This window comes from Schistocerca cancellata, chromosome 2 (genome assembly GCF_023864275.1).
Source record: "Schistocerca cancellata isolate TAMUIC-IGC-003103 chromosome 2, iqSchCanc2.1, whole genome shotgun sequence".
NCBI classification, from domain to species: domain Eukaryota; kingdom Metazoa; phylum Arthropoda; class Insecta; order Orthoptera; family Acrididae; genus Schistocerca; species Schistocerca cancellata.
This window is the reverse complement of record NC_064627.1, coordinates 587524331-587547567: the sequence shown is the minus strand read 5'-3', so window position 1 is coordinate 587547567 and position 23237 is coordinate 587524331. Positions and strand designations below refer to the sequence as shown.

The following is a 23237-nucleotide window of genomic DNA, read 5'->3' as shown; positions in this document are numbered from 1 at the left end:
GTATCGAACATTTGTGAATACCTAAAAAATTTTTTTGAGTTTTTGTATGTGTGTGCAAAGCATTGTGAAAATATCTCAAATAATAAAGTTATTGTAGAGCGGTGAAATCGCTTCAATCATTTGCAATAACCCTGTACCAGTTGTTCCAACTAGGCAGTCACAGCCCGTGGTCTCTTGATGGAAACAAAAATTGTGATCACTGTGAGAGACATGAGAACACCATGACCAAACTACGGTAACAAGTACCAAATTGACATGGCATGATCATCATTTGGAAAGACATGGGAACTGTTCACTCAACCTTGAACACGGAGTGCATATAGTAGAGGTTCTCTTTAGAAATCCTCACACTAAACTGTTAAACTAATTGAGACCTGCAGGCCCCCTTCTGACTTGATCTCAGTGGACTGTAAGGATGTGGATACCAATTTACATTTACTACTTTATAACAGATGTGTGAGCATGATGGATGAACTGTGCTGCAAGCACATCATCTGTAACCACCATGTGAAATATGATGTGCAAGCATTCGTACCATGGAAACTAATTTACCTATAACTATCATTTTGGACACTGGGATGTAGCTGGACTATTTAACATCATAAATGGACGGGAAAAAGTCACAACACTAAGAGTCATTAAGGGTGCACCCGACTGCAAATTGTTGCTCATATCGGCACCAATGACTCCTGCCATCTGGGTTCAAAGGTCATCCTCAGTTCGTACAGGCAGTTGGCGGAATTGGAGAAGGCGGAAAGCCTCGCTCACAGGGTGAAATCAGAGCTAACTATTTGTAGTATCGTTCCCAGAACCGATCGCGGTCCTCTGGTTTGGAGCCGAGTGGAAGGCTTAAACCAGAGGCTCAGACGATTCTGCGGAGATCTGGGGTGCAAATTTCTCGACCTCCGCTATCGGGTGGAGAAATGTAGGGTCCCCCTGAATAGGTCAGGCGTGCACTACACGCCGGAAGCGGCTACAAGGGTAGCGGAGTACGTGTGGAGTGCACATGGGGTTTTTTAGGTTAGAGAATCCCCTCCCTAGGCCCGACAAGACGCCTCCTGAGATGCGGCAAGGTAGGAGTAGGCAAAATGCAACAGGGAATAACAATATTAATGTGCTAATAGTAAACTGCAGGAGCGTCTACAGAAAGGTCCCAGAACTGCTCTCATTAATAAACGGTCGCAACGCCCATATAGGGACAGAAAGTTGGCTGAAACCAGACGTAAATAGTAATGAAATCCTAAACTCAGATTGGAATGTATACCGCAGAGACAGGCTGGACAGTGAAGGGGGAGGCATGTTTATAGCGATAAGAAGTGCAATAGTATCGAAGGAAATTGACGGAGATCCGAAATGTGAAATGATTTGGGTGAAGGTCACGGTTAAAGCAGGCTCAGACATGGTAAATGGATGTCTCTATAGGCCCCCTGGCTCAGCAGCTGTTGTGGCTGAGCACCTGAAGGATAATTTGGAGAATATTTTGAGTAGATTTCCCCACCATGTTATAGTTCTGGGTGGAGATTTTAATTTGCCGGATATAGACTGGGAGACTCAGACATTCATAACGGGTGGCAGGTACAAAGAATCCAGTGAAATTTTTTTAAGTGCTTTATCTGAAAACTACCTTGAGCAGTTAAACGGAGAACCGACTCGTGGCGATAACATATTAGACCTTCTGGTGACAATCAGACCCGAACTATTTGAAAAAGTTAATGCAGAACAGGGAATCAGCAATCATAGTGCGGTTACGGCATCGACGATTTCAGCCTTAAAAAGGAATATTAAAAAGGGTAGGAAGATTTTTCTGTTTAGAAAAAGTGACAAAAAGCAGATTTCAGAGTACCTGTTGGCTCAACACAAAAGTTTTGTCTCAAGTACAGATAGTGTTGAGGATCAGTGGACAAAGTTCAAAACCGTCGTACATAATGCGTTAGATGAGTATGTGCCAAGCAAGATCGTAAGAGATGGAAAAGAGCCACCGTGGTACAACAACCAAGTTAGAAAACTGCTGCGGAAGCAAAGGGAACTTCACAGCAAACATAAACATAGCCAAAGCCTTGCGGACAAACAAAAATCATGCGAAGCGAAATGTAGTGTGAGGAGGGCTATGCGAGAGGTGATCAATGAATTCGAAAGTAAAGTTCTATGTACTGACTTGGCAGAAAATCCTAAGAAATTTTGGTCTTATGTCAAAGCGGTAGGTGGATCAAAACAAAATGTCCAGGCACTCTGTGACCAAAATGGTACTGAAACAGAGGATGACAGACTAAAGGCCGAAATACTAAATGTCTTTTTCCAAAGTTGTTTCACAGAGGAAGATTGCACTGTAGTTCCTTCTCTACATTGTCGCACAGATGACAAAATGGGAGATATCGAAATAGATGACAGAGGGATAGAGAAACAATTAAAATCGCTCAAAAGAGGAAAGGCCTCTGGACCTGATGGGATACCAGTTCAATTTTACACAGAGTACGCGAAGGAACTTGCCCCCCTTCTTGCAGCGGTGTACCGTGGGTCTCTAGAAGAGCGTAGCATTCCAAAGGATTGGAAAAGGGCACAGGTCATCCACGTTTTCAAGAAGGGACGTCGAACAGATGTGCTGAACTATAGACCTATATCTCTAACGTCGATCAGTTGTAGAATTTTGGAACACGTATTGTGTTCGAGTATAATGACTTTTCTGGAGACTAGAAATCTACTCTGTAGGAATCAGCATGGGTTTCGAAAAAGACGGTCATGTGAAACCCAGCTCGCGCTATTTGTCCACGAGACTCAGAGGGCCATAGACACGGGTTCACAGGTAGATGCCGTGTTTCTTGACTTCCGCAAGGTGTTCGATACAGTTCCCCACAGTCGTTTAATGAACAAAGTAAGAGCATATGGACTATCAGACCAATTGTGTGATTGGATTGAGGAGTTCCTAGATAACAGGACGCAGCATGTCATTCTCAATGGAGAGAAGTCTTCCGAAGTAAGAGTGATTTCAGGTGTGCCGCAGGGGAGTGTCATAGGACCGCTGCTATTCACAATATACATAAATGACCTGGTGGATGACATCGGAAGTTCACTGAGGCTTTTTGCAGATGATGCTGTGGTGTATCGAGAGGTTGTAACAATGGAAAATTGTACTGAAATGCAGGAGGATCTGCAGCGAATTGATGCATGGTGCAGGGAATGGCAATTGAATCTCAATGTAGACAAGTGTAATGTGCTGCGAATACACAGAAAGATAGATCCTTTATCATTTAGCTACAAAATAGCAGGTCAGCAACTGGAAGCAGTTAATACCATAAATTATCTGGGAGTAGGCATAAGGAGTGATTTAAAATGGAATGATCATATAATGTTGATTGTCGGTAAAGCAGATGCCAGACTGAGATTCATTGGAAGAATCCTAAGGAAATGCAATCCGAAAACAAAGGAAGTAGGTTACAGAATGCTTGTTCGCCCACTGCTTGAATACTGCTCAGCAGTGTGGGATCCGTACCAGATAGGGTTGATAGAAGATATAGAGAAGATCCAACGGAGAGCAGCGCGCTTCGTTGCAGGATCATTTAGTAATCACGAAAGCGTTACGAAGATGATAGATAAACTCCAGTGGAAGACTCTGCAGGAGAGATGCTCAGTAGTTCGGTACGGGCTTTTGTCAAAGTTTTGAGAACATACCTTCACCGAAGAGTCGAGCAGTATATTGCTCCCTCCTACGTATATCTCGCGAAGAGACCATGAGGATAAAATCAGAGAGATTAGAGCCCACACAGAGGCATACCGACAATCCTTCTTTCCACGAACAATACGAGACTGGAATACAAGGGAGAACCGATAGAGGTACGGAAGGTACCCTTCGCCACACACCGTCAGGTGGCTTGCGGAGTATGGATGTAGATGTAGATGTAGTTAGTGGTTGCAAGATTCATGGAGCCATTAGCCCAACATCCAAGCCAATAAAACTTCAAGCCATATTGGAATCAAGCTTGGGGAAACAAAATATAAGCACTTATTCCTTATAGTCAATGCTTTAACAACCGAATGTACTGCAGAGACTGATTTTTTGGCCAAGAAGGATGCAATGATCGACACTCTGCACGTAAATTCCATGTGAAAATAGGTTGTGGTCATATCATGATAGACTTGATTACCACAGCAACAGGCCATGGCAAATACTGCCAGGGACTACAAATAAGATTTGTCAGACAGAGACCTCAGACTTTGGCCCAGTGTATGAGTGAATACAGTGTGAACAGGTATAGGATATTATCTATACCGAAGCATGAGAATCAGTCATACCATACAACTGCAAGTCTTTACATGTCATATTATAGTATTTGACAAGGGCCCCAAAATAATTGTGGGTACGAATGTAAACTGGACATTTATCCATACCAGACTTTCTGGTACACTTCCTGAAGTGTGCCCTGGACCAAGCAGCTAGCCATGACTAAAGAGATCCACAAGATGTTCAATTGGGGAATGCTTGAACCTTCTAAGAGCCCATAAGCAGCCCACTTCATGCTCTAATGAAACCAGGAGGTAGTGTGGGTCTAGTACTCAATGCCAGGGCAATTAATCAAATTTTAGTACCAGTCAGAACTCGGCAAAAAAAAACTGGAGGAAAATATCCAATGTTTTCATGGTGTGAAGTACTTTTCTTGTATTGATCTTCAGTATTCCTACTGACAGATTCCCCTAGCCAGGAAGTCTCACAAGTACACCACATTGTTACCAAGTGTACAAGTATAAAATGTGGTTTTTTCTCTAAAAAACATATTAAATTCAGAATAAAGATAAATAATTCTTTATTCAAAGTATGTGTCACCATTTGATACACGTCTTTCCCATCTTACAGGCATACTACCATGACAGTAAAAATTTTCCCCTTTTGCTGCTAGCCATTCATTGAGCCATTTTTTCACATCTTCGAATGAACCAAATTTTACTCAGCAAGTGTGTGCTCCATCGATGCAAACAACTAGTAATCGGAAGGAGCCAAGTCTGGTGAGTAAGCAGCATGGAGTAGCTGAGTGCTTACATGTCATGAACTGGTTTTGCTGTATGTGAAGGAGCTTTGTCTTGAAGAAAAATTACTTTGTATTGCCTCTTTCAGTATTGTCACATTTTTCAAGCAGCAAATGCTTCAAATCAGTCAAATATTGTTGGTGACATTTAGTATAAACCGTTTCCCCACATTTTAGCAGCTCATAATAGACCCTGCCCCTCTGGCCCCACCAAACACAGAGCATCATTTTTCTGCCAAAGTGATGTGGTCTTGCGATCAATGTGGATGGCGTGCCTTGAAATTCTCAAAATAAATCCACTTTTCATCACCTGTAGCTATATTATGCTAAAATGGCTTCCTTTAGTACCAAGCAAGCAAAATCTTACAAGTGTTTTTGCACTTTTCCATTTGCCTGTTGTTCAACTCATGTGATACCCATGTACCGGTCTTCTGACTCTTTCCCATCTCTTGTAGCTGATTGGAAACAGCTTGTTGACTAATGCCCAGTTGTTCAGCAAGTTGTTTTTGTGACTGTGAATCATCTTTGTTCAACAATGCTTCCAATTCTATATCTTTGTATTTTTTTGGTAGCTTTGCACATTCCTTGTTTGCAACATCGAAGTCACCATTTTTGAAATGCCAAAACTATCATTCACACATATCTTGTGATGGAGCATGTCCACCATAAGCTTCTGAAACTAACTGGTATGATTCAGCAGAAGTTTTCTTCAAATGAAAACAAAAAAATTCAGGCTGACCGCGAATGCCCTTTGCTTGGTATAAATTTTGACATACTACACAATAACAGAACACTATGCACATAATTTGCCAATTTGTTACTCATACACATCTGACACTTATTGATGACACAACAAAATGGTACCATGTCAGATCTTTATAGAATAAACTGCATTGATGCAACATCTGGTGTCTGAAATCTGCATTTCATATTTGTACACTTCATATTTGTGTGACAAAGTTATCATCTCACCGTACCACCATGCAGACTCGATGTTAGCTCCAATGTACTCATATCAACCCTGTATACAGTGTTAGGACCCGTATAACTAGGTAGGATAACTCTGTGGATGACCTACTCACTGGAAGCAATACATGGGAAGAGCATATAGACTTCCTGCAGCAGGTGCTACAAAAGTTTAAATGTGCCAGCATAACAGCCAATTAACAAAATCTAAATTCAGGTGTAATAGCACTGAATTTCTTGGGCAGATCCTTGCTCCAGAAGGTATCAAACCTGATGTGGTATGGAATTTTGCTGTACCACATACTAGAAAACAACTAAAATCATTTCTTGGCATAGTATCATTTTATTGTCGCTTCTTGAGAGATCAGACATTAAATAGTACACCATTAACACAACTACTGTTTAATATGAACAATGGTATTGGTCAAGAAAGTTTCAAAGACACTTTCAGAAAATAAACAAGCAGTGAATGAAGCAGACCTTTCACACCATCCAGATATGACAAAAGATATCTGTTTATCACCAGACTCTTGAAACTTTGGAGTGGGAGCAGTTGCGAAATATAGATGGATGGCTTACTGTTTGCACTACTGGTTTTGCAACCAAGGTGCTGATTAATTGTGAGTGATCACACATAACCACTGAACTTGAAGCATTAGCAGTAGTGTGAGTATTTAAGCGCATTCACTAATAATTATACGGCCACCACACGAAAGTTAACTGTGACCACCAGGCAGTTAATGTTTACTCAGCTGCAAACTATCACATCCAAGACTTGCAATGTGGTCTTTGTCTATGCAAGAGTATATTTTTGAGACAATACACATCCTAGGCCAGACGAATGTCATGGCTGATGCACTGTCTTGCTTGCAGTGAACACACGAGAAACTGGAATTAATATTTACGTCATGAAAGATGAGGTAATTAAATGGTACTTTTTACACTTGTCTAGAAATATGTCTCAGTTTGAGGATGCTGACGTAAACTGGCTATGAGTTTAGCAGCTTGTAATGAATGATCCATTAGCAAAGTTATGAGAACAATGCCAACCACATAAAGGAGTACCGTTCCATGGGAGGCATCCTGGAACAAACACTTGGCTTGTGAATATGCCTGATTAAGCAATAAAAAGATTTCTCTGGTACATCCATCGTGCTTGGGGCCACTGTGGAGTAGTGAAGTGTGCTCACAAGATTAGCTGGTACTGCTATTTTAGTAAACTCCGCTGTGGAGTAATGAAGTGTGCTCGCAATATTAGCTAGTACTGCTATTTTAATAACCTCTGACACAAAGTACAACAAGAGTTATGACCTTGTCATCTCTGTCAAAGAGTGAAGCCATCAAACACAACCAGGAGAGGTGAAATATACTCCATAATATGAACTAAATTGCTTCAAATTGTGGCAATCAACGTAACCAGGCCTCTTCCAAGAAGTAAGATAGGTGTGAAATTTGTGGTATGTTTCTATGACACTTTTTCAAAGTATTTATGAATGTATGCAATGTGTACAGCCACTAGTGAGCCAAATCTGAAGAAAATTCAGAATGATTATATCCCCAGAATGGGCAAAACCGAGCCTATTCTATCAGACAGTGGTACCATCTTCACCAGTAACTAGTGGAGGGATTTACTACAATAAAATGGTATTAAGCAAGTCCTAATTTCACATCACCACCCACAAAGCAACCAGGCAGTATATGTATTTTGTGAATTCAATCAATTCATGAGGACCTACTGTTGTAATAAACAGGGTACCTGGCTCCAGTATCTGGGAAAATTCAAGGTAGGAGGTCATGAACACTTTGCCACACACATTGACCAATTGCACACCAAAAGAGTTGATGTTGAGCCAATTTGAATATAATGAGTGGAGTTTTCCAATTCCTAAAGTACCACCTGATAATGTAGCATGGGAAGACAAAGTATGGCAAGCAGTAATGACACTTACTGAAAAGGCTAATCAATGTAAAAGATTATCTGACAAGAAAATAAACATGAAGTGACATATAAACCTGGTAACAAAGTGCTGATACCTTGCCATCCCAGGCCATCACTCTAGTCAAAAAGGAATAAAAAAATGACAATTGCTATACTCTGATCCCTATGTGGTGACTAGAATGCCAAACCCTGGTAGTGACCTATAAGAATATCCAGAAACAGAAAGATTTAAAGGATTATATCCTTTTCAAGATCTAAAATCATATCACATGTCATGTTAAGCTTAAAGAGATCATACATGTACATTGTTTAGTATTTAGAAATTTGTAAATAGTTATGATTACCATTTCATTTTTATAACATCTATGGAGCCATATGTTCCTACAAAGTAAATTAGTATGTGTAAATGTGCATTTTTCTGCTTTTATGTGCACTGTGTAATCTTTTCATTATGCAGGTTTTGATTAAATACAGCTAATATATATACCAAGCACTCTAGGTATTAGCAGAGAGAATAAACGCTTACAGGGAGATGCTTTGATTGAACTTTGTAATTCAATCATTTCAGGTGACTCTCACTCTTTTTATTGTTCCTGACATTCTTCTCTTGTCAGATATTGGCAAACCAGATGCAATTAGACACAATTGTTCGACTATATCACATAGTATTATTATTATACTGAATATACTAACATATTATTAGGACAAATGGCACAGGCTATTGTAAATTGTCATTTTTAAGAGAAATTATAATACTGGCGTAAAGAAATTATTTACTGTTTCAACATACATAAATGTATTTTAGTGATTTTGACCATGATAAATTCAAGCTGCAGTCTTCTTCTTCAGCATGCCAGTGTAGAAGAGTGCACAAAAAAAGCTAAATGAAAAATCCATCCAATACACATTTATTTACATATAAAAGCCAACTTTGGAATTTTCCTTTGTGTGGGACAATGTGTACAAGATTCATGTGCCAATTTAAAGTTCTAGATTTGCATATTTTACTGTTACTGCTGCATAATCATTCTGTGATTGAATCAATTCCCATATTGTGATGTATTGAGAAATTTCAAACATTTGTGAGTGCCCTGATAAACTCATACTGTTATCATCAATTATAGGCTTATGCTTAATTGCGCTCTTTTAAAATTTTTGAGAACAGGATATCTGTCCTCGTTCAAAACAATTACTGTCTACTTTCATTGTACAATTATGTGATAAATAAGTTATTTATGAAAATGTTCCAATGTTTACAGAACTATATTTTTGTAAATTAGCAGTACAAATGTTTTGGCTTATATAACTTGTTTCATAGCATATCGGCATTTGTGGTTCACAGTTCTGCCAAAGAGTACATCACCCCTGAATTTAATTGTATATAAATGAGTGTTTTTGTGAATTTTCGGAAGCTACCATTGTCCTTTGCATAATCTATGAGCAATTTGTAGTAAATCAGCATTTTTGATTTAGTTACTGTAGCAGATATTCTAACATATAAAAAATTTTAGGAAACTAGTAATTTTTATCACAGGTTTTTGTGTTGCCCTAATATAAATCTTGTTTTGTGTATTTTCTTCAGTTCTTATAGGGAATTAGCAACTTTTTAGTGCAACAGATTAAAAGATAATCAATGCCGGCCGGAGTGGGCATGCGCTTCTAGGCACTACAGTCTGGAACCGAGCGACTGCTACGGTCGCAGGTTGGAATCCTGCCTCGGGCATGGATGTGTGTGATGTCCTTAGGTTAGTTAAGTTTAATTAGTTCTAAGTTCTAGGCAACTGATGACCTCAGAAGTTAAGTCGCATAGTGCTCAGAGCCATTTGAACCATTTTGATAATCAATGGGCTTTATTTAAAGTTATTTGTTCACTGCCTTGTGATACACTGCTTGAGCCAAATTGCAGCCCCACTGTGAATGCTATTCTTTAACATAAGATGAGTTGGTTGACATTCATAAGCCCCATGAAATCACCCTGACTACTATCAATGATTGACAGCTACTGCATATCGGTATGATGGAAGAGCTCCAAGAGAGTCGTGCACCTGTGATACCTATAACAGAGGTACTTCAAGTACTATCCTTTCCTGTGGATCCTGTCTCCTCTGCAGAAAGTACAGGATCTGTCATCACACATCCTCTGACTTCCTCTGTCAGTGGCATGTCAATGATAATTCTAAGCATCCTGTACAGGGAGGACAGGAGCCAGGGAGGACTCAGGGTGTTGTACCGATCCCCCCAACCAACAAGTTTGAGGTGCTGTCTTTCACTGAAACTGTGCCAGTGGGACTTACTTCACCTGTTATGGGGAAACCTGTTTTTTCCAACATCAAGAGGAGGCGAACACAAAAGGATACAGACGTAACAATCATCGGCAGTTCAAATGGGCAGTGAATGATGATACCCCTTAGGGAAATGGCAGCAAGAGACAGGAAAGGACACCAGGTGCACTCTGTGTGTACGCCTGGAGGCCTCATTCAACATGTAGAAGAGGCTATTCCAGCAGCCATTCAGGTAACACGGTGCAAACTGCAGATTGTGGTGCATGTTGGAACAAATGATGCCTGATGTCTGATCTTCAAGGTCATACTTGCGTCATTCTAGTGACTGGCTGAGAAGACTGTGAACATCAGCCTTGAGCACGGAGTTTCAACAAAGTTCACAATTTGCAGCATTATCTCCAGAACTGATCATGGCCCTTTGGTTCTGAGTCAAGTGGAAGGGCTAAACCAGAGGCTTCAAAGGTTCTGTGATGAACTAGGTTGAAACTGCCTGGACTTGTGCCATAAGACTAAGAACTGTAGGGGCCACCTACATAGGCCAGGTGTGCACTATACATTGAAGGCTGCTACTCAAGTAGCTCACTGTGTGTGGGATGCACACAAGGTTTTTTTAGCTTGGCACCTCTCCATCCAATTCAAATAATGATAGCTGTAGAAAAGCTGAGAGTATCAGTGTAAGATTGAAAGAAATGCATACAGGTGAGAGTATTAAAATCCTTATGGTAAACTGCTGAAGGATTCACAACAAAGTGCCAGAGTTAGAAGTGCTTGTACAAAGCAGTGAAGCTCACATAATACTAGGTTCAGAAAGCTGGTTAAACCTGAAATTGATACCGGTGAGATTTTTGGGAAAAATTTAAGTGTATATCAAAAGAATAGGCAAATGAGATATGAAGGATATGTATGATATGTATTTGTGCAGTAGACATAAAACTCAAATCCACTGAAACAGAAATTGAAGCTGCATGTAGCTTGTTTGGGCAAGACTCAGTAACAGGGTTGGCCAAAAAATGGCAATGCTCACTAAACTCATCTCCTGATGTAAATGAAAACTTTAGAGAAAGTCTCAGTGCACTTATATGTGTAGCAAAGCGAAAGCTGAAATGCTTAACTACATTTTCAAATGTTCCTTTACACAGAACAACCCAACAGAGTTGCCCCAGTTTTATCCTCATACTGCTGAAAACATGAATGAATAAGTTTTACTGTCAGTAGTGTTGAGAAACAGCTGTAATTGTTAAAATTGATCATATCTCCAGGGCCCACTCAAATCCCTGTTAGATTCAGTACTGAATTTGTAGCTGAGTTAGTCCACTTTCTACCTATAATCAGTCATGGATACCTTTAACAAAAAACTGTGCCCAGTTTTTGGAAAAAGCACAGGTTGCTCTCATCCACAAGAAGTTTAGTAGAAGTGATCCACAGAACTAGCGTCCAGTATCCTTGACATTGACTTGTTGTAGAATCTTAGATCATATTCTGAGCTCAAACATAATCATGTATCTTGAACAGAACGACCTCCTCAATGCCAGCCAGTGAACATTCTGAAAACATTGGTCATATGAAACCCAACTTGCACTTTTCTCACATGACATACTGAAAGCTTTGGATCAAGACAGTCTGGAAGTTGAAGTATTTTTTGGTTTCCAAAAAGCATTTGACTCAGTACCATGTCAAAGTAGGATCATATGTGGTATCAAATGAAATTTGTGATTGGATTGAGGACTTTTTGGTGGGGAGGATGCATGTTACCTTGGTTGGAGAGTCATTGTCAGATGTGCAAGTAACTTCAGGTGTGCCACAGGGAAGGGTGTTAGGACCTTTGCTATTCATGTTCTATATTAATGACCTTGCAGACAGTATTAATAGTACCCTCAGATTATTTGCAGATGATTCAGTTATCTATAATGAAGTACTACTGAAAGTAACTGCTTAAATATTCAGTCAGATATTGATAAGCTTTCAAAGTGGTGCATAGATTGGAAACTTGCTTTAAATGTTCAGAAATGTAAAACTGTGAATTTCCCAAAACAAAAACAAAAATGTAGTGTCCTATGACTATAATATCAATGAGTCACTGTTGAAATTTTCCATTTCATACAAATAGCTGGGTGTAACACTTCGTAAGGGTAGGAAATGGAATGATCACATAGGCTCAGTTGTGGGTAAAGCAGGTGGCAGTCTTCCGTTTATTGGTAGAATACTGGGGAAATGCAATCAGTCTACTAAGAAGATTGCTTATAAATCCCTCATGTGACCTGTTTTAGAATATTGCTCAAGTGTGTGGGATCCATACCAAATGGGACTAACAGGAGATATGGAATGTATACAGGAAAGGGCAGCGAGAATGGTCACAGCTTTGTTTAATCCATGGGAGAGTGTCACGGAGATAGCTAAGGAACTGAAATGAAAGACTTTTGAAGGCAGACGTCAACTATCCTGAGAAAGTCTATAAAGTTTCAAGAACCGGCTTTAATTGATGATTCCAGGAATATACTGCATTACACTATGCATCAGTGACAAAGGGATTGTGAGGATAAGATTAGAATAATCACAGAATGCAGCAAAGGCATTCAAACAATCATTCTTCCTGTGCTCCATACATGAATGGAACAGGAAGAAACCCTAATAACTAGAACAGTGGGATGTACCCTCTGCCATACATGTCATGATGGTTTCAGGGTATAGATGTAGATATTCATTTCTTGAACATTATTTAAGCACTCACTCATGTTTTATTCTCGTGTAATGTTCTTTAAAGTACATTATTTAGCACAGTGCACTCATACTGAGGTGGAGTACAATATTTGTTATGAAAGCACGCCTCTCAGCATAGGTTATGACATTTCCTGCAGTTTACACTATTATTCTAGTCAAAGACAAATTAGAAGCAGGAGTGGTTGATCAAATGGGACCAACTTTAAAGACCTTATTTCAGATCAAGAAGGTATTGAAGATTTCTGCAAAAAAAAATAAGATCGGTGATGATAGAGATAGTGAATCAGAAACCCTTTCATCCAGTGCACTGAAATCTGAAGATAAGGAATGATGTGAAATGGAAGACGCCCAATCTTTACAAAAGTTGACAGTGAGGTCTGATGATTTTGTTTTGGTTTGTTTCTCCACAAAAAAGACTTCTGAACATGACGATGGCCAATTTAGAAATGCAAAGAGAACAGGCTCTGTATTTGCGTTCCCTATTGTCAGGAGTGGAAAGATCTGATATTATTAGTCACCTGCCTTCTGCAAAAACAATTGAGACATGAAGGCAAGGAAGGATGCTGCAGTTTAATGCTAATGTTGAAATGTGCAATACTTATTAAAAAACAAAAAACAAGTTTTCTTTAGGTTAATTTTGATGTCTTGTGACATTTAATAAGGAATAAAACTTTTTTGGAAAATTTTGCTTTATTTATATCATAAACCTACTGTCCACTTCTACTCCTTGCAGTTTCAGCCAGTTATCACATTTACACCTGATGGGCTGAATGGTCAAAACAGTGAAGATACAGAGAACTGCTTTAATTCTTCTCTTAGTGTGGAAGGTAGTTAATCCAAAGATATTAAATACCAAAAACCTGCCTCTCATAATTTTAAGATAAAACATGAAATATAAAAAGTGTCTATACCAACCCCACCCTTTCCTGATATTTTAAAAATTAAAAGAAAATTGGCTTGGGAAAGTTCAGCATTGTTATTAACATCTTCAAGTAGCACATACTTTTAAAGCTTACAAGAATCTGAATAAACGAGTAGAAATTTGAAGACTGCAAGTCAAGTAGTTTTTGAGATATGATGATTTTAAGGTTTCAGAAACCAACAAAAAATGCATGACTTTTGAAGATTTTAAAAATTAATACCTCAAAAATGAAGGTTGCAAAATAAATTAATTTTGGATTTTTCATACAAACATGAACAAAATGTACAAGAATTTATCAAAATCTGACATATCAAGAACCAGACCACTGGTTGATTTCATATGGTCTGACCTGAGGTTAGTGGGACCTCAAGTAGCCAACTTGTAAACAGATTTTTTGGTACAGGTGTACACAAGCTTCCTGGAAAATACCCTACCTCATGTTTTATAATAAGACACTCTACGGACAATTCGTCAATAAGCTCACTTCTTGCACAATGGTACTCCAGCTCACTTCAGACATGCAGCTGATGGGTACTTGGATCAAATGTTTCCTAACTGATGGGAAGTCAGAAGTGACCCAATTGCTTGACCTCCATGCTCACCTAGTTTGAACCCTATAGATTTGTAATTATGAGGCTATTTAAAATCATTGGTGTATTTATCTCTGGTGCCTGACATGGACCCCTTGGGAATTGAATTGTGGCAGGATGTGAGGAAATACACAACTGAACTCCTCCCAAACAGGCCATGAAGGCTGACCAGCCACCATGTCATCCTCAGCCCACAGGCATCACTGGATGCGGATATCGAGGGGCATGTGCTCAGCACACCACTCTACTGGCTATATGTCAGTTTCCGAGACTGGAGCCGCTACTTCTCAATCAAGTAGCTCCTCAGTTTGCCTCACAAGGGCTGAGTGCACCCTGCTTGCCAAAAGCGCTCAGCACACTGGATGGTCACCCATCCAACTGCTAGCCCAGCCCGACAGCGCTTAACTTTGGTGATCTGATGGGAACCGGTGTTACCTCTGCAGCAAGGCCATTGGCGAGGAAATACACAATACTTTTGAAATTTGGGGTCATGTTCATAGGGCTTTGAAGACATTGATGTGAGGCCTGTATTCAAGCAGGAAGAGGACATTTTGTAAAGGCACCTAGCTCCAGGAAGAAAAAAATTTCAGTGAATATCAATGTTTTGAAAGACATGACTCAAAAATCAAGCATTTACAGACAGACATTGTAATGAATGTTTTCTGTTACACATGGGGAATACATACCTGAAATTATACCTGTTTTTGTGAAACACCAACTACTTATAGGTTGGGTACTATCAAAACAAAGGCAACTAGAAATTTATTTGTCGCAGGTGTGATGCTACTGAGGCCAAATCACTGTACACGTAGATCTCAATGAAGCAGATGTATAGTCTGACAGGCTGCTATTCCTGAAACTTGTCTTTTGCAATGGTATCATCATCTTACATCATCTCACAAGTTAACCTATCTTGGCTGCATTCACTCATATTAGGCTGGTCCATACACAACAATCTGTCCCCACAGGGAAAAAGATATCTGAGCTCGTGATAAACAATTGCAAATCTCAAATTCCATGCATTATTTCAATCTACTGCTGACCTGTCATCTATCAATAGGAAAGAATCTCCAGTTGCAAGCGAGTCATATGTCATGATGTTCTAATTCAAATTGCTAACTTGTAATTGCAACAAGCATAAAATTTCATAATGAGAGGGGACCTCCATAGTATATAGTCACTGCAAAGAAACTTCTAAAGAAACAGAAGATGTAAAACAAAGCTTAGGGTTATAGACAGAGAGATGCTGAATGAAATATGTTAGGCTGTCAAGAGAACAATGCATGATGCTTTCAGTGACTATTGTAGCAGAGTATTCTCAAACAATATTTGACAAACACAAAGATATTCTGGTTGTTTGTAATGGCTGTTAATGGCACCATTGTTAGTGCCCTGTCCTTAGCGAATGAAACAGGAACTGAAATTGAAGGTAGCAAACCAAAACTGAAATGCTTAACTCCATTTTCAAATGTTCCTTTACACAGGAAAACCCAGAAGGATTGCCTCAGTTTAATCCTTGTGCTACTGAAAATATAAATGAATTAAGCTTTAGTGTCAGTAGTGTTGAGAAACAGCTGAAATCGTTAAAACTGATCAAATCTTCAGGGCCAAATGGAATTCCTGTCAGATTCTGTACTGAATTTGCAGCTGAGTTAGTCCCTCTTCTAACTATAATCTATCAAAGATACCTCAAACAAAAAGCTGTGCCCAATTCTGGAAAAAGCACAGGTCACACCTGTCTACAAGAAGGCTGGTAGAAGTGATCCACAAAACTACCGCCCAGTATCTGTGGCACTGATTTGCTGTAGAACCTTAGATCATATTCGGAGCTCAAACATAATCAGTTATCTTGAACAGGATGATCTCAATGCCATCTAGCATTGGTTCCAAAAACATCAATCGTGTGAAACCCAACTCACTATTTTCTCGTATGACATACTGAAAGCTTTTGATCAAGGCAGTGAGGAAGATGCAGTATTTCCTGATTCCTAAAAGCATTTGACTCAGTACCACACCTATGCTTATTCTCAAACATATGATCATAAGGGGTATCAAGCAAAATTTGTGACTGGATTGAGGGCTTCTTGGTAGGGAGGGTGTGGCATGTTATCTTGGATGGAGAGTCATCATCAGATGTAGAAGTAACTTCATGTGTGCCCCTGGGAAGTGTGTTAGGATCCTTGCTGTTCATGCTGTATATTAGTGACCTCGCAGATGGTATTAATAGTAGCCTCAGACTATTTGCAGATGATGCAGTTATCTGTAATGAAGTACTGTCTAAGAGAAACTGCTTAAATATTCAGTCAAATCTTAATAAGATATCAAACTAGAGAAAATACTGGCAATTTGCTTTAAATGTTTAGGAATGTAAAATTGTGCACTTTACAAAATGAAAAAATTTAGTATTGTATTTCTATATGTCAAGGAGCCGCTGTAGGTATCAGCCAACTCATACAAATACCTGGGTGTAACATTTCATAGGGATATGTAAGGAGATGACAACATAGGCTCAGTTGTAGGGAAAACAGGTGGTAGACTTTGGTTTACTGGTAGAATGCTGGGGAAGTGCAATCAGTCTACAAAGGAGATTGGTTATGGATCACTCACGCGACCTCTTCTAGAATATTGCTCAGGTATGTCAGATCCATACCAAATGGGGCTAACAGGGGATACTGAATATTTACATAGAAGGGTAGCACGAGTGGTCACAGGTTAGTATGATCCATGGAAGAATGTCACAGAGCTACTGAAGAAACTGAACTGGAAGACTCTTGATGACAGATGTAAACTATCCTGAGAAAGTCTATTAACAAAGTTTCAAGAACCAGCATAAAATGATGGTTCTAGGAATATATTACAATCTCCTATGTATTGTTCACATATGGAATGTGAGGCCAAGTTTAGAATAACTACTGCAGGCACAGAGGTATCAAAAGAGACATTTCTCCCAAGCCATACACTTGAATGGAATAGGGAGGAACCCTAATGTAGATGTAATGTAGAGACTTCTTCAAGAGTCTGTGTTGCAACTTTTATTGAGGAAAAAAAGTGTCAGAGGTGAAATAAAATGATTTAAATGATCAGGAGAGTGGTTTCTTGAGTGGCAGCAGTTTTCACAGATTATTTATAGACTTAAAGGATGAACCCAATAATGAACAACAAATACATATCACTTGTCACAAGTTACAGGTAATGTTTTTTACATTTTAGATGTGTCTGAAGTGCCATATATTCTAATAAATAATAGAGGATCAATGAGGTATATTCTGCTTTGCTTCTGAGTACCAGCAAAGTATCTGGAAATCATTTCCCACCCTGAAGTCTACCAGCAACCTGTTACTGACTTTCAAAATAAGGAGCATCTGCTTTCTTATCCTAGAGTACAGTAGTATACTTTGTAGTTTCTTAACTTCTGTTTTTGCGATTTATTGCAAAGACTGCACGAAGAGTTCATATTTGAGTAATATTGTAACTGTGACATAAAGTCATGCAGGAAGCATGTGACCATATTTCAAATCAACAGGTGTACTATGAAGTGACAAAAGTCATGGAACATCTTCAAATATTGTGTCGGACTTCCTTTTGCATTGTGTGCCACAGCAGCTCAATGTGTTATGGACTCAACAAATCGAAGTCTTCTGCAGAAATATTGAGCCATGCTGCCTCCATAGCTGTTCATAATTGCGAAAGTGTTGCACGAGTCATTTTAGTACATGAATTCACCTCTCACTTATGTCCCATAAATGTTCAATGAGATTCATGTTGAGCGATCTGGGTGTCCAAACAATTTTCTCAAATTGACCAGTATGTTCTTCAAACCAATCTCGAACAATTGTACCCGGTGGCATGGCGCATTGTCATCCATAATTTCATCATTGTTTGGGAACATGACATCCATGAATGGCTGCTAATAGTCTCCAAGTAGCTGAACATAACCATTTCCAGCCAATGATCAGTTCAGCTGGACCAGAGGACCAAGTCGTTTCCATATAAACACATACCATACCATTATGGAGCCACCACCAGCTTCCACAGTGCCTTGTTGACAATTGCGCCCACAGGACTCGAACCCTACCACAGCTCTCAACAACTGAAACTGGGACTCATCTGACCATGTCATGGTCTTTCCTTCCTCTAGGGTCTAAACTATCAGTCATGAGTCCAGGAGAGGTTCTGCTGGCAATGTCGTGCTGTTAGTAAGGGCACTTATCAGTTGTCTGGTGCCATAGCCCATTAGCAGCAAATTTGGCCACACTGTCATAATGGATATGTTCGTCTTACATCCCATACTGATTGCTGCGGTTATTTCATGTAGTGTTGCTTGTCGGCCTGTATGTTGTCTGTGGTGCGAGGTAATGGCTGAAATCTGGTATTCTCGGCACAGTCTTGACACTGTGGATCTCATAATACTGAAATCCCTAACGCTTTCCGAAATGGAGTGTTTCATGCGTCTACCTCCAACTACCATTCCGCATTCAAAGCCTGTTAATTTCTGTCATGCAGCGATAATCACATTAGAAACCAGCAGCTGATAAACCAGTGACTTTATTTGATGCATTTCTGGTAGAACCGTATCATGATTGTGCAGTGCTCCTGTTGATTCACGTGATCTCACACAAAGGAAACCCAATATCTGAAACAGAAAAGTTACTTAAATTTTATAATACATGAACAAACAAAAAGTATTCTGTCCACAAACATCATCAATGGATTGAGTCTTTAATTAAAATGTTTTCAACGATGAGTCGACTTAAGTGAGAAAACATATTTATGTCGTTCTTTGGTAATTACAAAGAAAACAAGGATCAAAGAATAAAGCACACTACTGCTGTACTGTTGCTAATTGTACAATGCCACAACTATTGTAAAGGCTTTTTGTAAAGTGGATGATCCTTCATAAGTGCACTTTCACAGTGCACTATCTGGGCTGAGCAGCACGGCATTACCAATCACTATGATATAAGCAATGCCAGTGTACTCCAGCAAAATCTGCTCCCTTCGTTATAGCTGTCTATTTTGTGAAAATTTACATATATGCCATATAATAAGTAATGTATGATGCCTGATCTGTGTAGTACAACCACCATTTCTACGACCACACTGATCTTTACCCCAAACTGAACTAACTATAACAATGATTTTCCATGTCCCCAACTAGCGAATTTGTACAAAGAATGCTGTGGGTGATACTGTATCTTCTGTCAGTTCGCTATAAGTTCTAAAAAACCAAATGGAATCTAAGCAAAGAAAATGACCAGTAATCAAACAAGAAACTCCTTGGCATTAATACACTCCTGGAAATGGAAAAAAGAACACATTGACACCGGTGTGTCAGACCCACCATACTTGCTCCGGACACTACGAGAGGGCTGTACAAGCAATGATCACACGGACGGCACAGCGGACACACCAGGAACCGCGGTGTTGGCCGTCGAATGGCGCTAGCTGCGCAGCATTTGTGCACCGCCGCCGTCAGTGTCAGCCAGTTTGCTGTGGCATACGGAGCTCCATCGCAGTCTTTAACACTGGTAGCATGCCGCGACAGCGTGGACGTGAACCGTATGTGCAGTTGACGGACTTTGAGCGAGGGCGTATAGTGGGCATGCGGGAGGCCGGGTGGACGTACCGCCGAATTGCTCAACACGTGGGGTGTGAGGTCTCCACAGTACATCGATGTTGTCGCCAGTGGTCGGCGGAAGGTGCACGTGCCCGTCGACCTGGGACCGGGCCGCAGCGACGCACGGATGCACGCCAAGACCGTAGGATCCTACGCAGTGCCGTAGGGGACCGCACCGCCACTTCCCAGCAAATTAGGGACACTGTTGCTCCTGGGGTATCGGCGAGGACCATTCGCAACCGTCTCCATGAAGCTGGGCTACGGTCCCGCACACCGTTAGGCCGTCTTCCGCTCACGCCTCAACATCGTGCAGCCCGCCTCCAGTGGTGTTGCGACAGGCGTGAATGGAGGGACGAATGGAGACGTGTCGTCTTCAGCGATGAGAGTCGCTTCTGCCTTGGTGCCACTGATGGTCGTATGCATGTTTGGCGCCGTGCAGGTGAGCGCCACAATCAGGACTGCATACGACCGAGGCACACAGGGCCAACACCCGGCATCATGGTGTGGGGAGCGATCTCCTACACTGGCCGTACACCACTGGTGATCGTCGAGGGGACACTGAATAGTGCACAGTACATCCAAACCGTCATCGAACCCATCGTTCTACCATTCCTAGACCGGCAAGGGAACTTGCTGTTCCAACAGGACAATGCACGTCCGCATGTATCCCGTGCCACCCAACGTGCTCTAGAAGGTGTAAGTCAACTACCCTGGCCAGCAAGATCTCCGGATCTGTCCCCCATTGAGCATGTTTGGGACTGGATGAAGCGTCGTCTCACGCGGTCTGCACGTCCAGCACGAACGCTGGTCCAACTGAGGCGCCAGGTGGAAATGGCATGGCAAGCCGTTCCACAGGACTACATCCAGCATCTCTACGATCGTCTCCATGGGAGAATAGCAGCCTGCATTGCTGCGAAAGGTGGATATACACTGTACTAGTGCCGACGTTGTGCATGCTCTGTTGCCTGTGGTTCTGTCAGTGTGATCATGTGATGTATCTGACCCCAGGAATGTGTCAATAAAGTTTCCCCTTCCTGGGACAATGAATTCACAGTGTTCTTATTTCAATTTCCAGGAGTGTACATATAAAACCATAGAGCGCTTTGAGTTCCACGTGAGTTCAACATAGTTATGCTCACAACGCCAAATGTCACAGATATGAAACTTTTTGGGGCTAATGCACATGGATGATTTTTGTCACAGAAGCTGTTTCGTCACTCTTGTCCAGTCTGTGGATATAAATGCAAAAGAGTGCATCTGCCGAGGTGACAACTGGTTGGCACTTTTAGAGTGACAGTTTCAGTCTGCACTGATATGAAACTTCCTGGCAGATCAGAACAGTGTGCCGGACCAAGACTCGAATTCGGGACCTTTGCCGTCTGTGGGCAAGTACTCTACCATCTGAGCTACCCAAGCACGACTCACAACCCATCCTCACAGCTTCAATTCTGCCAGTATCTCGTCTCCTACCTTCCAAACTTCACAGAAGCTCTTCTGCGAACATTGCAGAACTAGCACTCCTGGAAGAAAGCATATTTTGGAGACATGGCTTAGCCACAGCCTGGGAGATGTATCCAGAATGAGATTTTCACTCTGCAGCGGAGTGTGTGCTGATATGAAACTTTCTGGCAGAGTCGTGCTTGGGTAGCTCAGATGGTAGAGCACTTGCCCGCAAAAGGCAAAGGTCCCGAGTTCGAGTCTCGGTCCAGCACACAGTTTTAATCTGCCAGGAAGTTTCATATCAGCACACACTCCGCTGCAGAGTGAAAATCTCATTCTGGAAACATCCCCTAGGCTGTGATTAAGCCATGTCTCCGCAATATCCTTTCTTCCAGGAGTGCTAGTTCTGCAAGGTCCGCAGAAGAGCTTCTGTGAAGTTTGGAAGCGGTAGGCACATTTGTTTGCCGACTCCCAACCAAGCCTGCGACAAAACTGTCACTGTGCCGCTAGGTTTCGATAGTCATGCGCCGCGCACTGGTGACAATACAGTCACCCTCCGTGCATTTTCTGCTCCCCGTCACAGTGACACGCAAGCATTGCAACAACGTCTTCACATAACATGACAGTGATGAAGACAATATTGTTAATGATATTCCTATAGATGAAGTAGAAAAAAAGATCAACACTTATTGAAAAAAATCTGAAGGATGGCAACAAATCAGTTGAATAATATTTTCAAGTGATCGCAACAACTTCTATACAGCTGGAACAGGCACTGTCATGGTCATATTTTTGTTTGTTATTGCAGGTAAAATTCGAATAAATTCATTAAAAACTTCAGCACTCATTCGAAAACATTGAAAACAATTTCTTTAGATGTTGTTGAACTTTATGAAGTTCTGTGTAAAACTTTCAACTGACTAATGTGCCACCCCAAAGTGGGTATACCCACTCTTGATTTTTTTCTTTTAAGTTTCACGAGTTCGCAATTAATGAATGACTTTCTCTTCAAAATATGTATCGACAAATGACACTTGGATTTGAAAAAAAGTTTACAGACTTCGATCTACTGTTAGCGCACTACACTTTGACGAAAACTTTTTTTGTTACAGTGACAAAAATCACCCGCCTACAGTAGCCTTACCATTTAAACACGTACAGGCCTTCCAACCTGCCTGACGAAAGACCCTACAGGCTCACTGTCATACAAGCTGTCATGATAGGATAGTTAACACGTTTCCAGAGACATTGAATGTTTGCACATGCTGCTGGGTTTACAGTAGCAAGTCGCTTGCAGAAGTTATTGCTGCGAGCCGCTAGCAGCTGTGTTTATACCATGGAGGTACCTCCATGGTTTATACAGCAGCACAAGAATCAAGCAAGATTTTTCCGCAAGTTCTTTGGCAAGAAATTTGCGTCAACAACTTGCTGATACTGTTTACATATGATTTCAGTACGATTACGAGTGTCAGCCGAAGTATAAAATGACAAGTAGGCGGGTGAGATACGCTGTAGCTCTTGTAATTGTAATGAAAAACGTGAAAAAGAAAAAGAGAGTGGATAATGAGAAGATCGCAAAATGATGCCTATAATAATCTTCTGCAAGAACTTAGTATTGAGAGCATGGATACTTTTGAAAACTTTTGCAGAATGTCCTCAAATGATGTGAAGTGTTTGTTGACGTTAATAGCGCCCGTCATATCAAAACAAGACACAAACTTCGGTACTGCTATTTCAGCAAAGGAACG

General features: G+C 40.7%; 1 protein-coding gene across 1 annotated transcript in view; it reads right to left on the bottom strand.

Annotated features, from left to right (window-relative positions):
- The window catches only part of LOC126162208 (uncharacterized), a 77383-nt gene extending 54659 nt beyond the window's left edge, over window positions 1-22724 (bottom strand). Inside the window, exon 1 of the mRNA XM_049918552.1 lies at window positions 22634-22724. Within this exon, the coding sequence (XP_049774509.1) occupies window positions 22634-22636 (3 nt within the window). The 5' untranslated portion in view covers window positions 22637-22724. The remainder of the gene's footprint in view (window positions 1-22633) is intronic.
- Window positions 22725-23237: the final 513 nt, after the last annotated feature.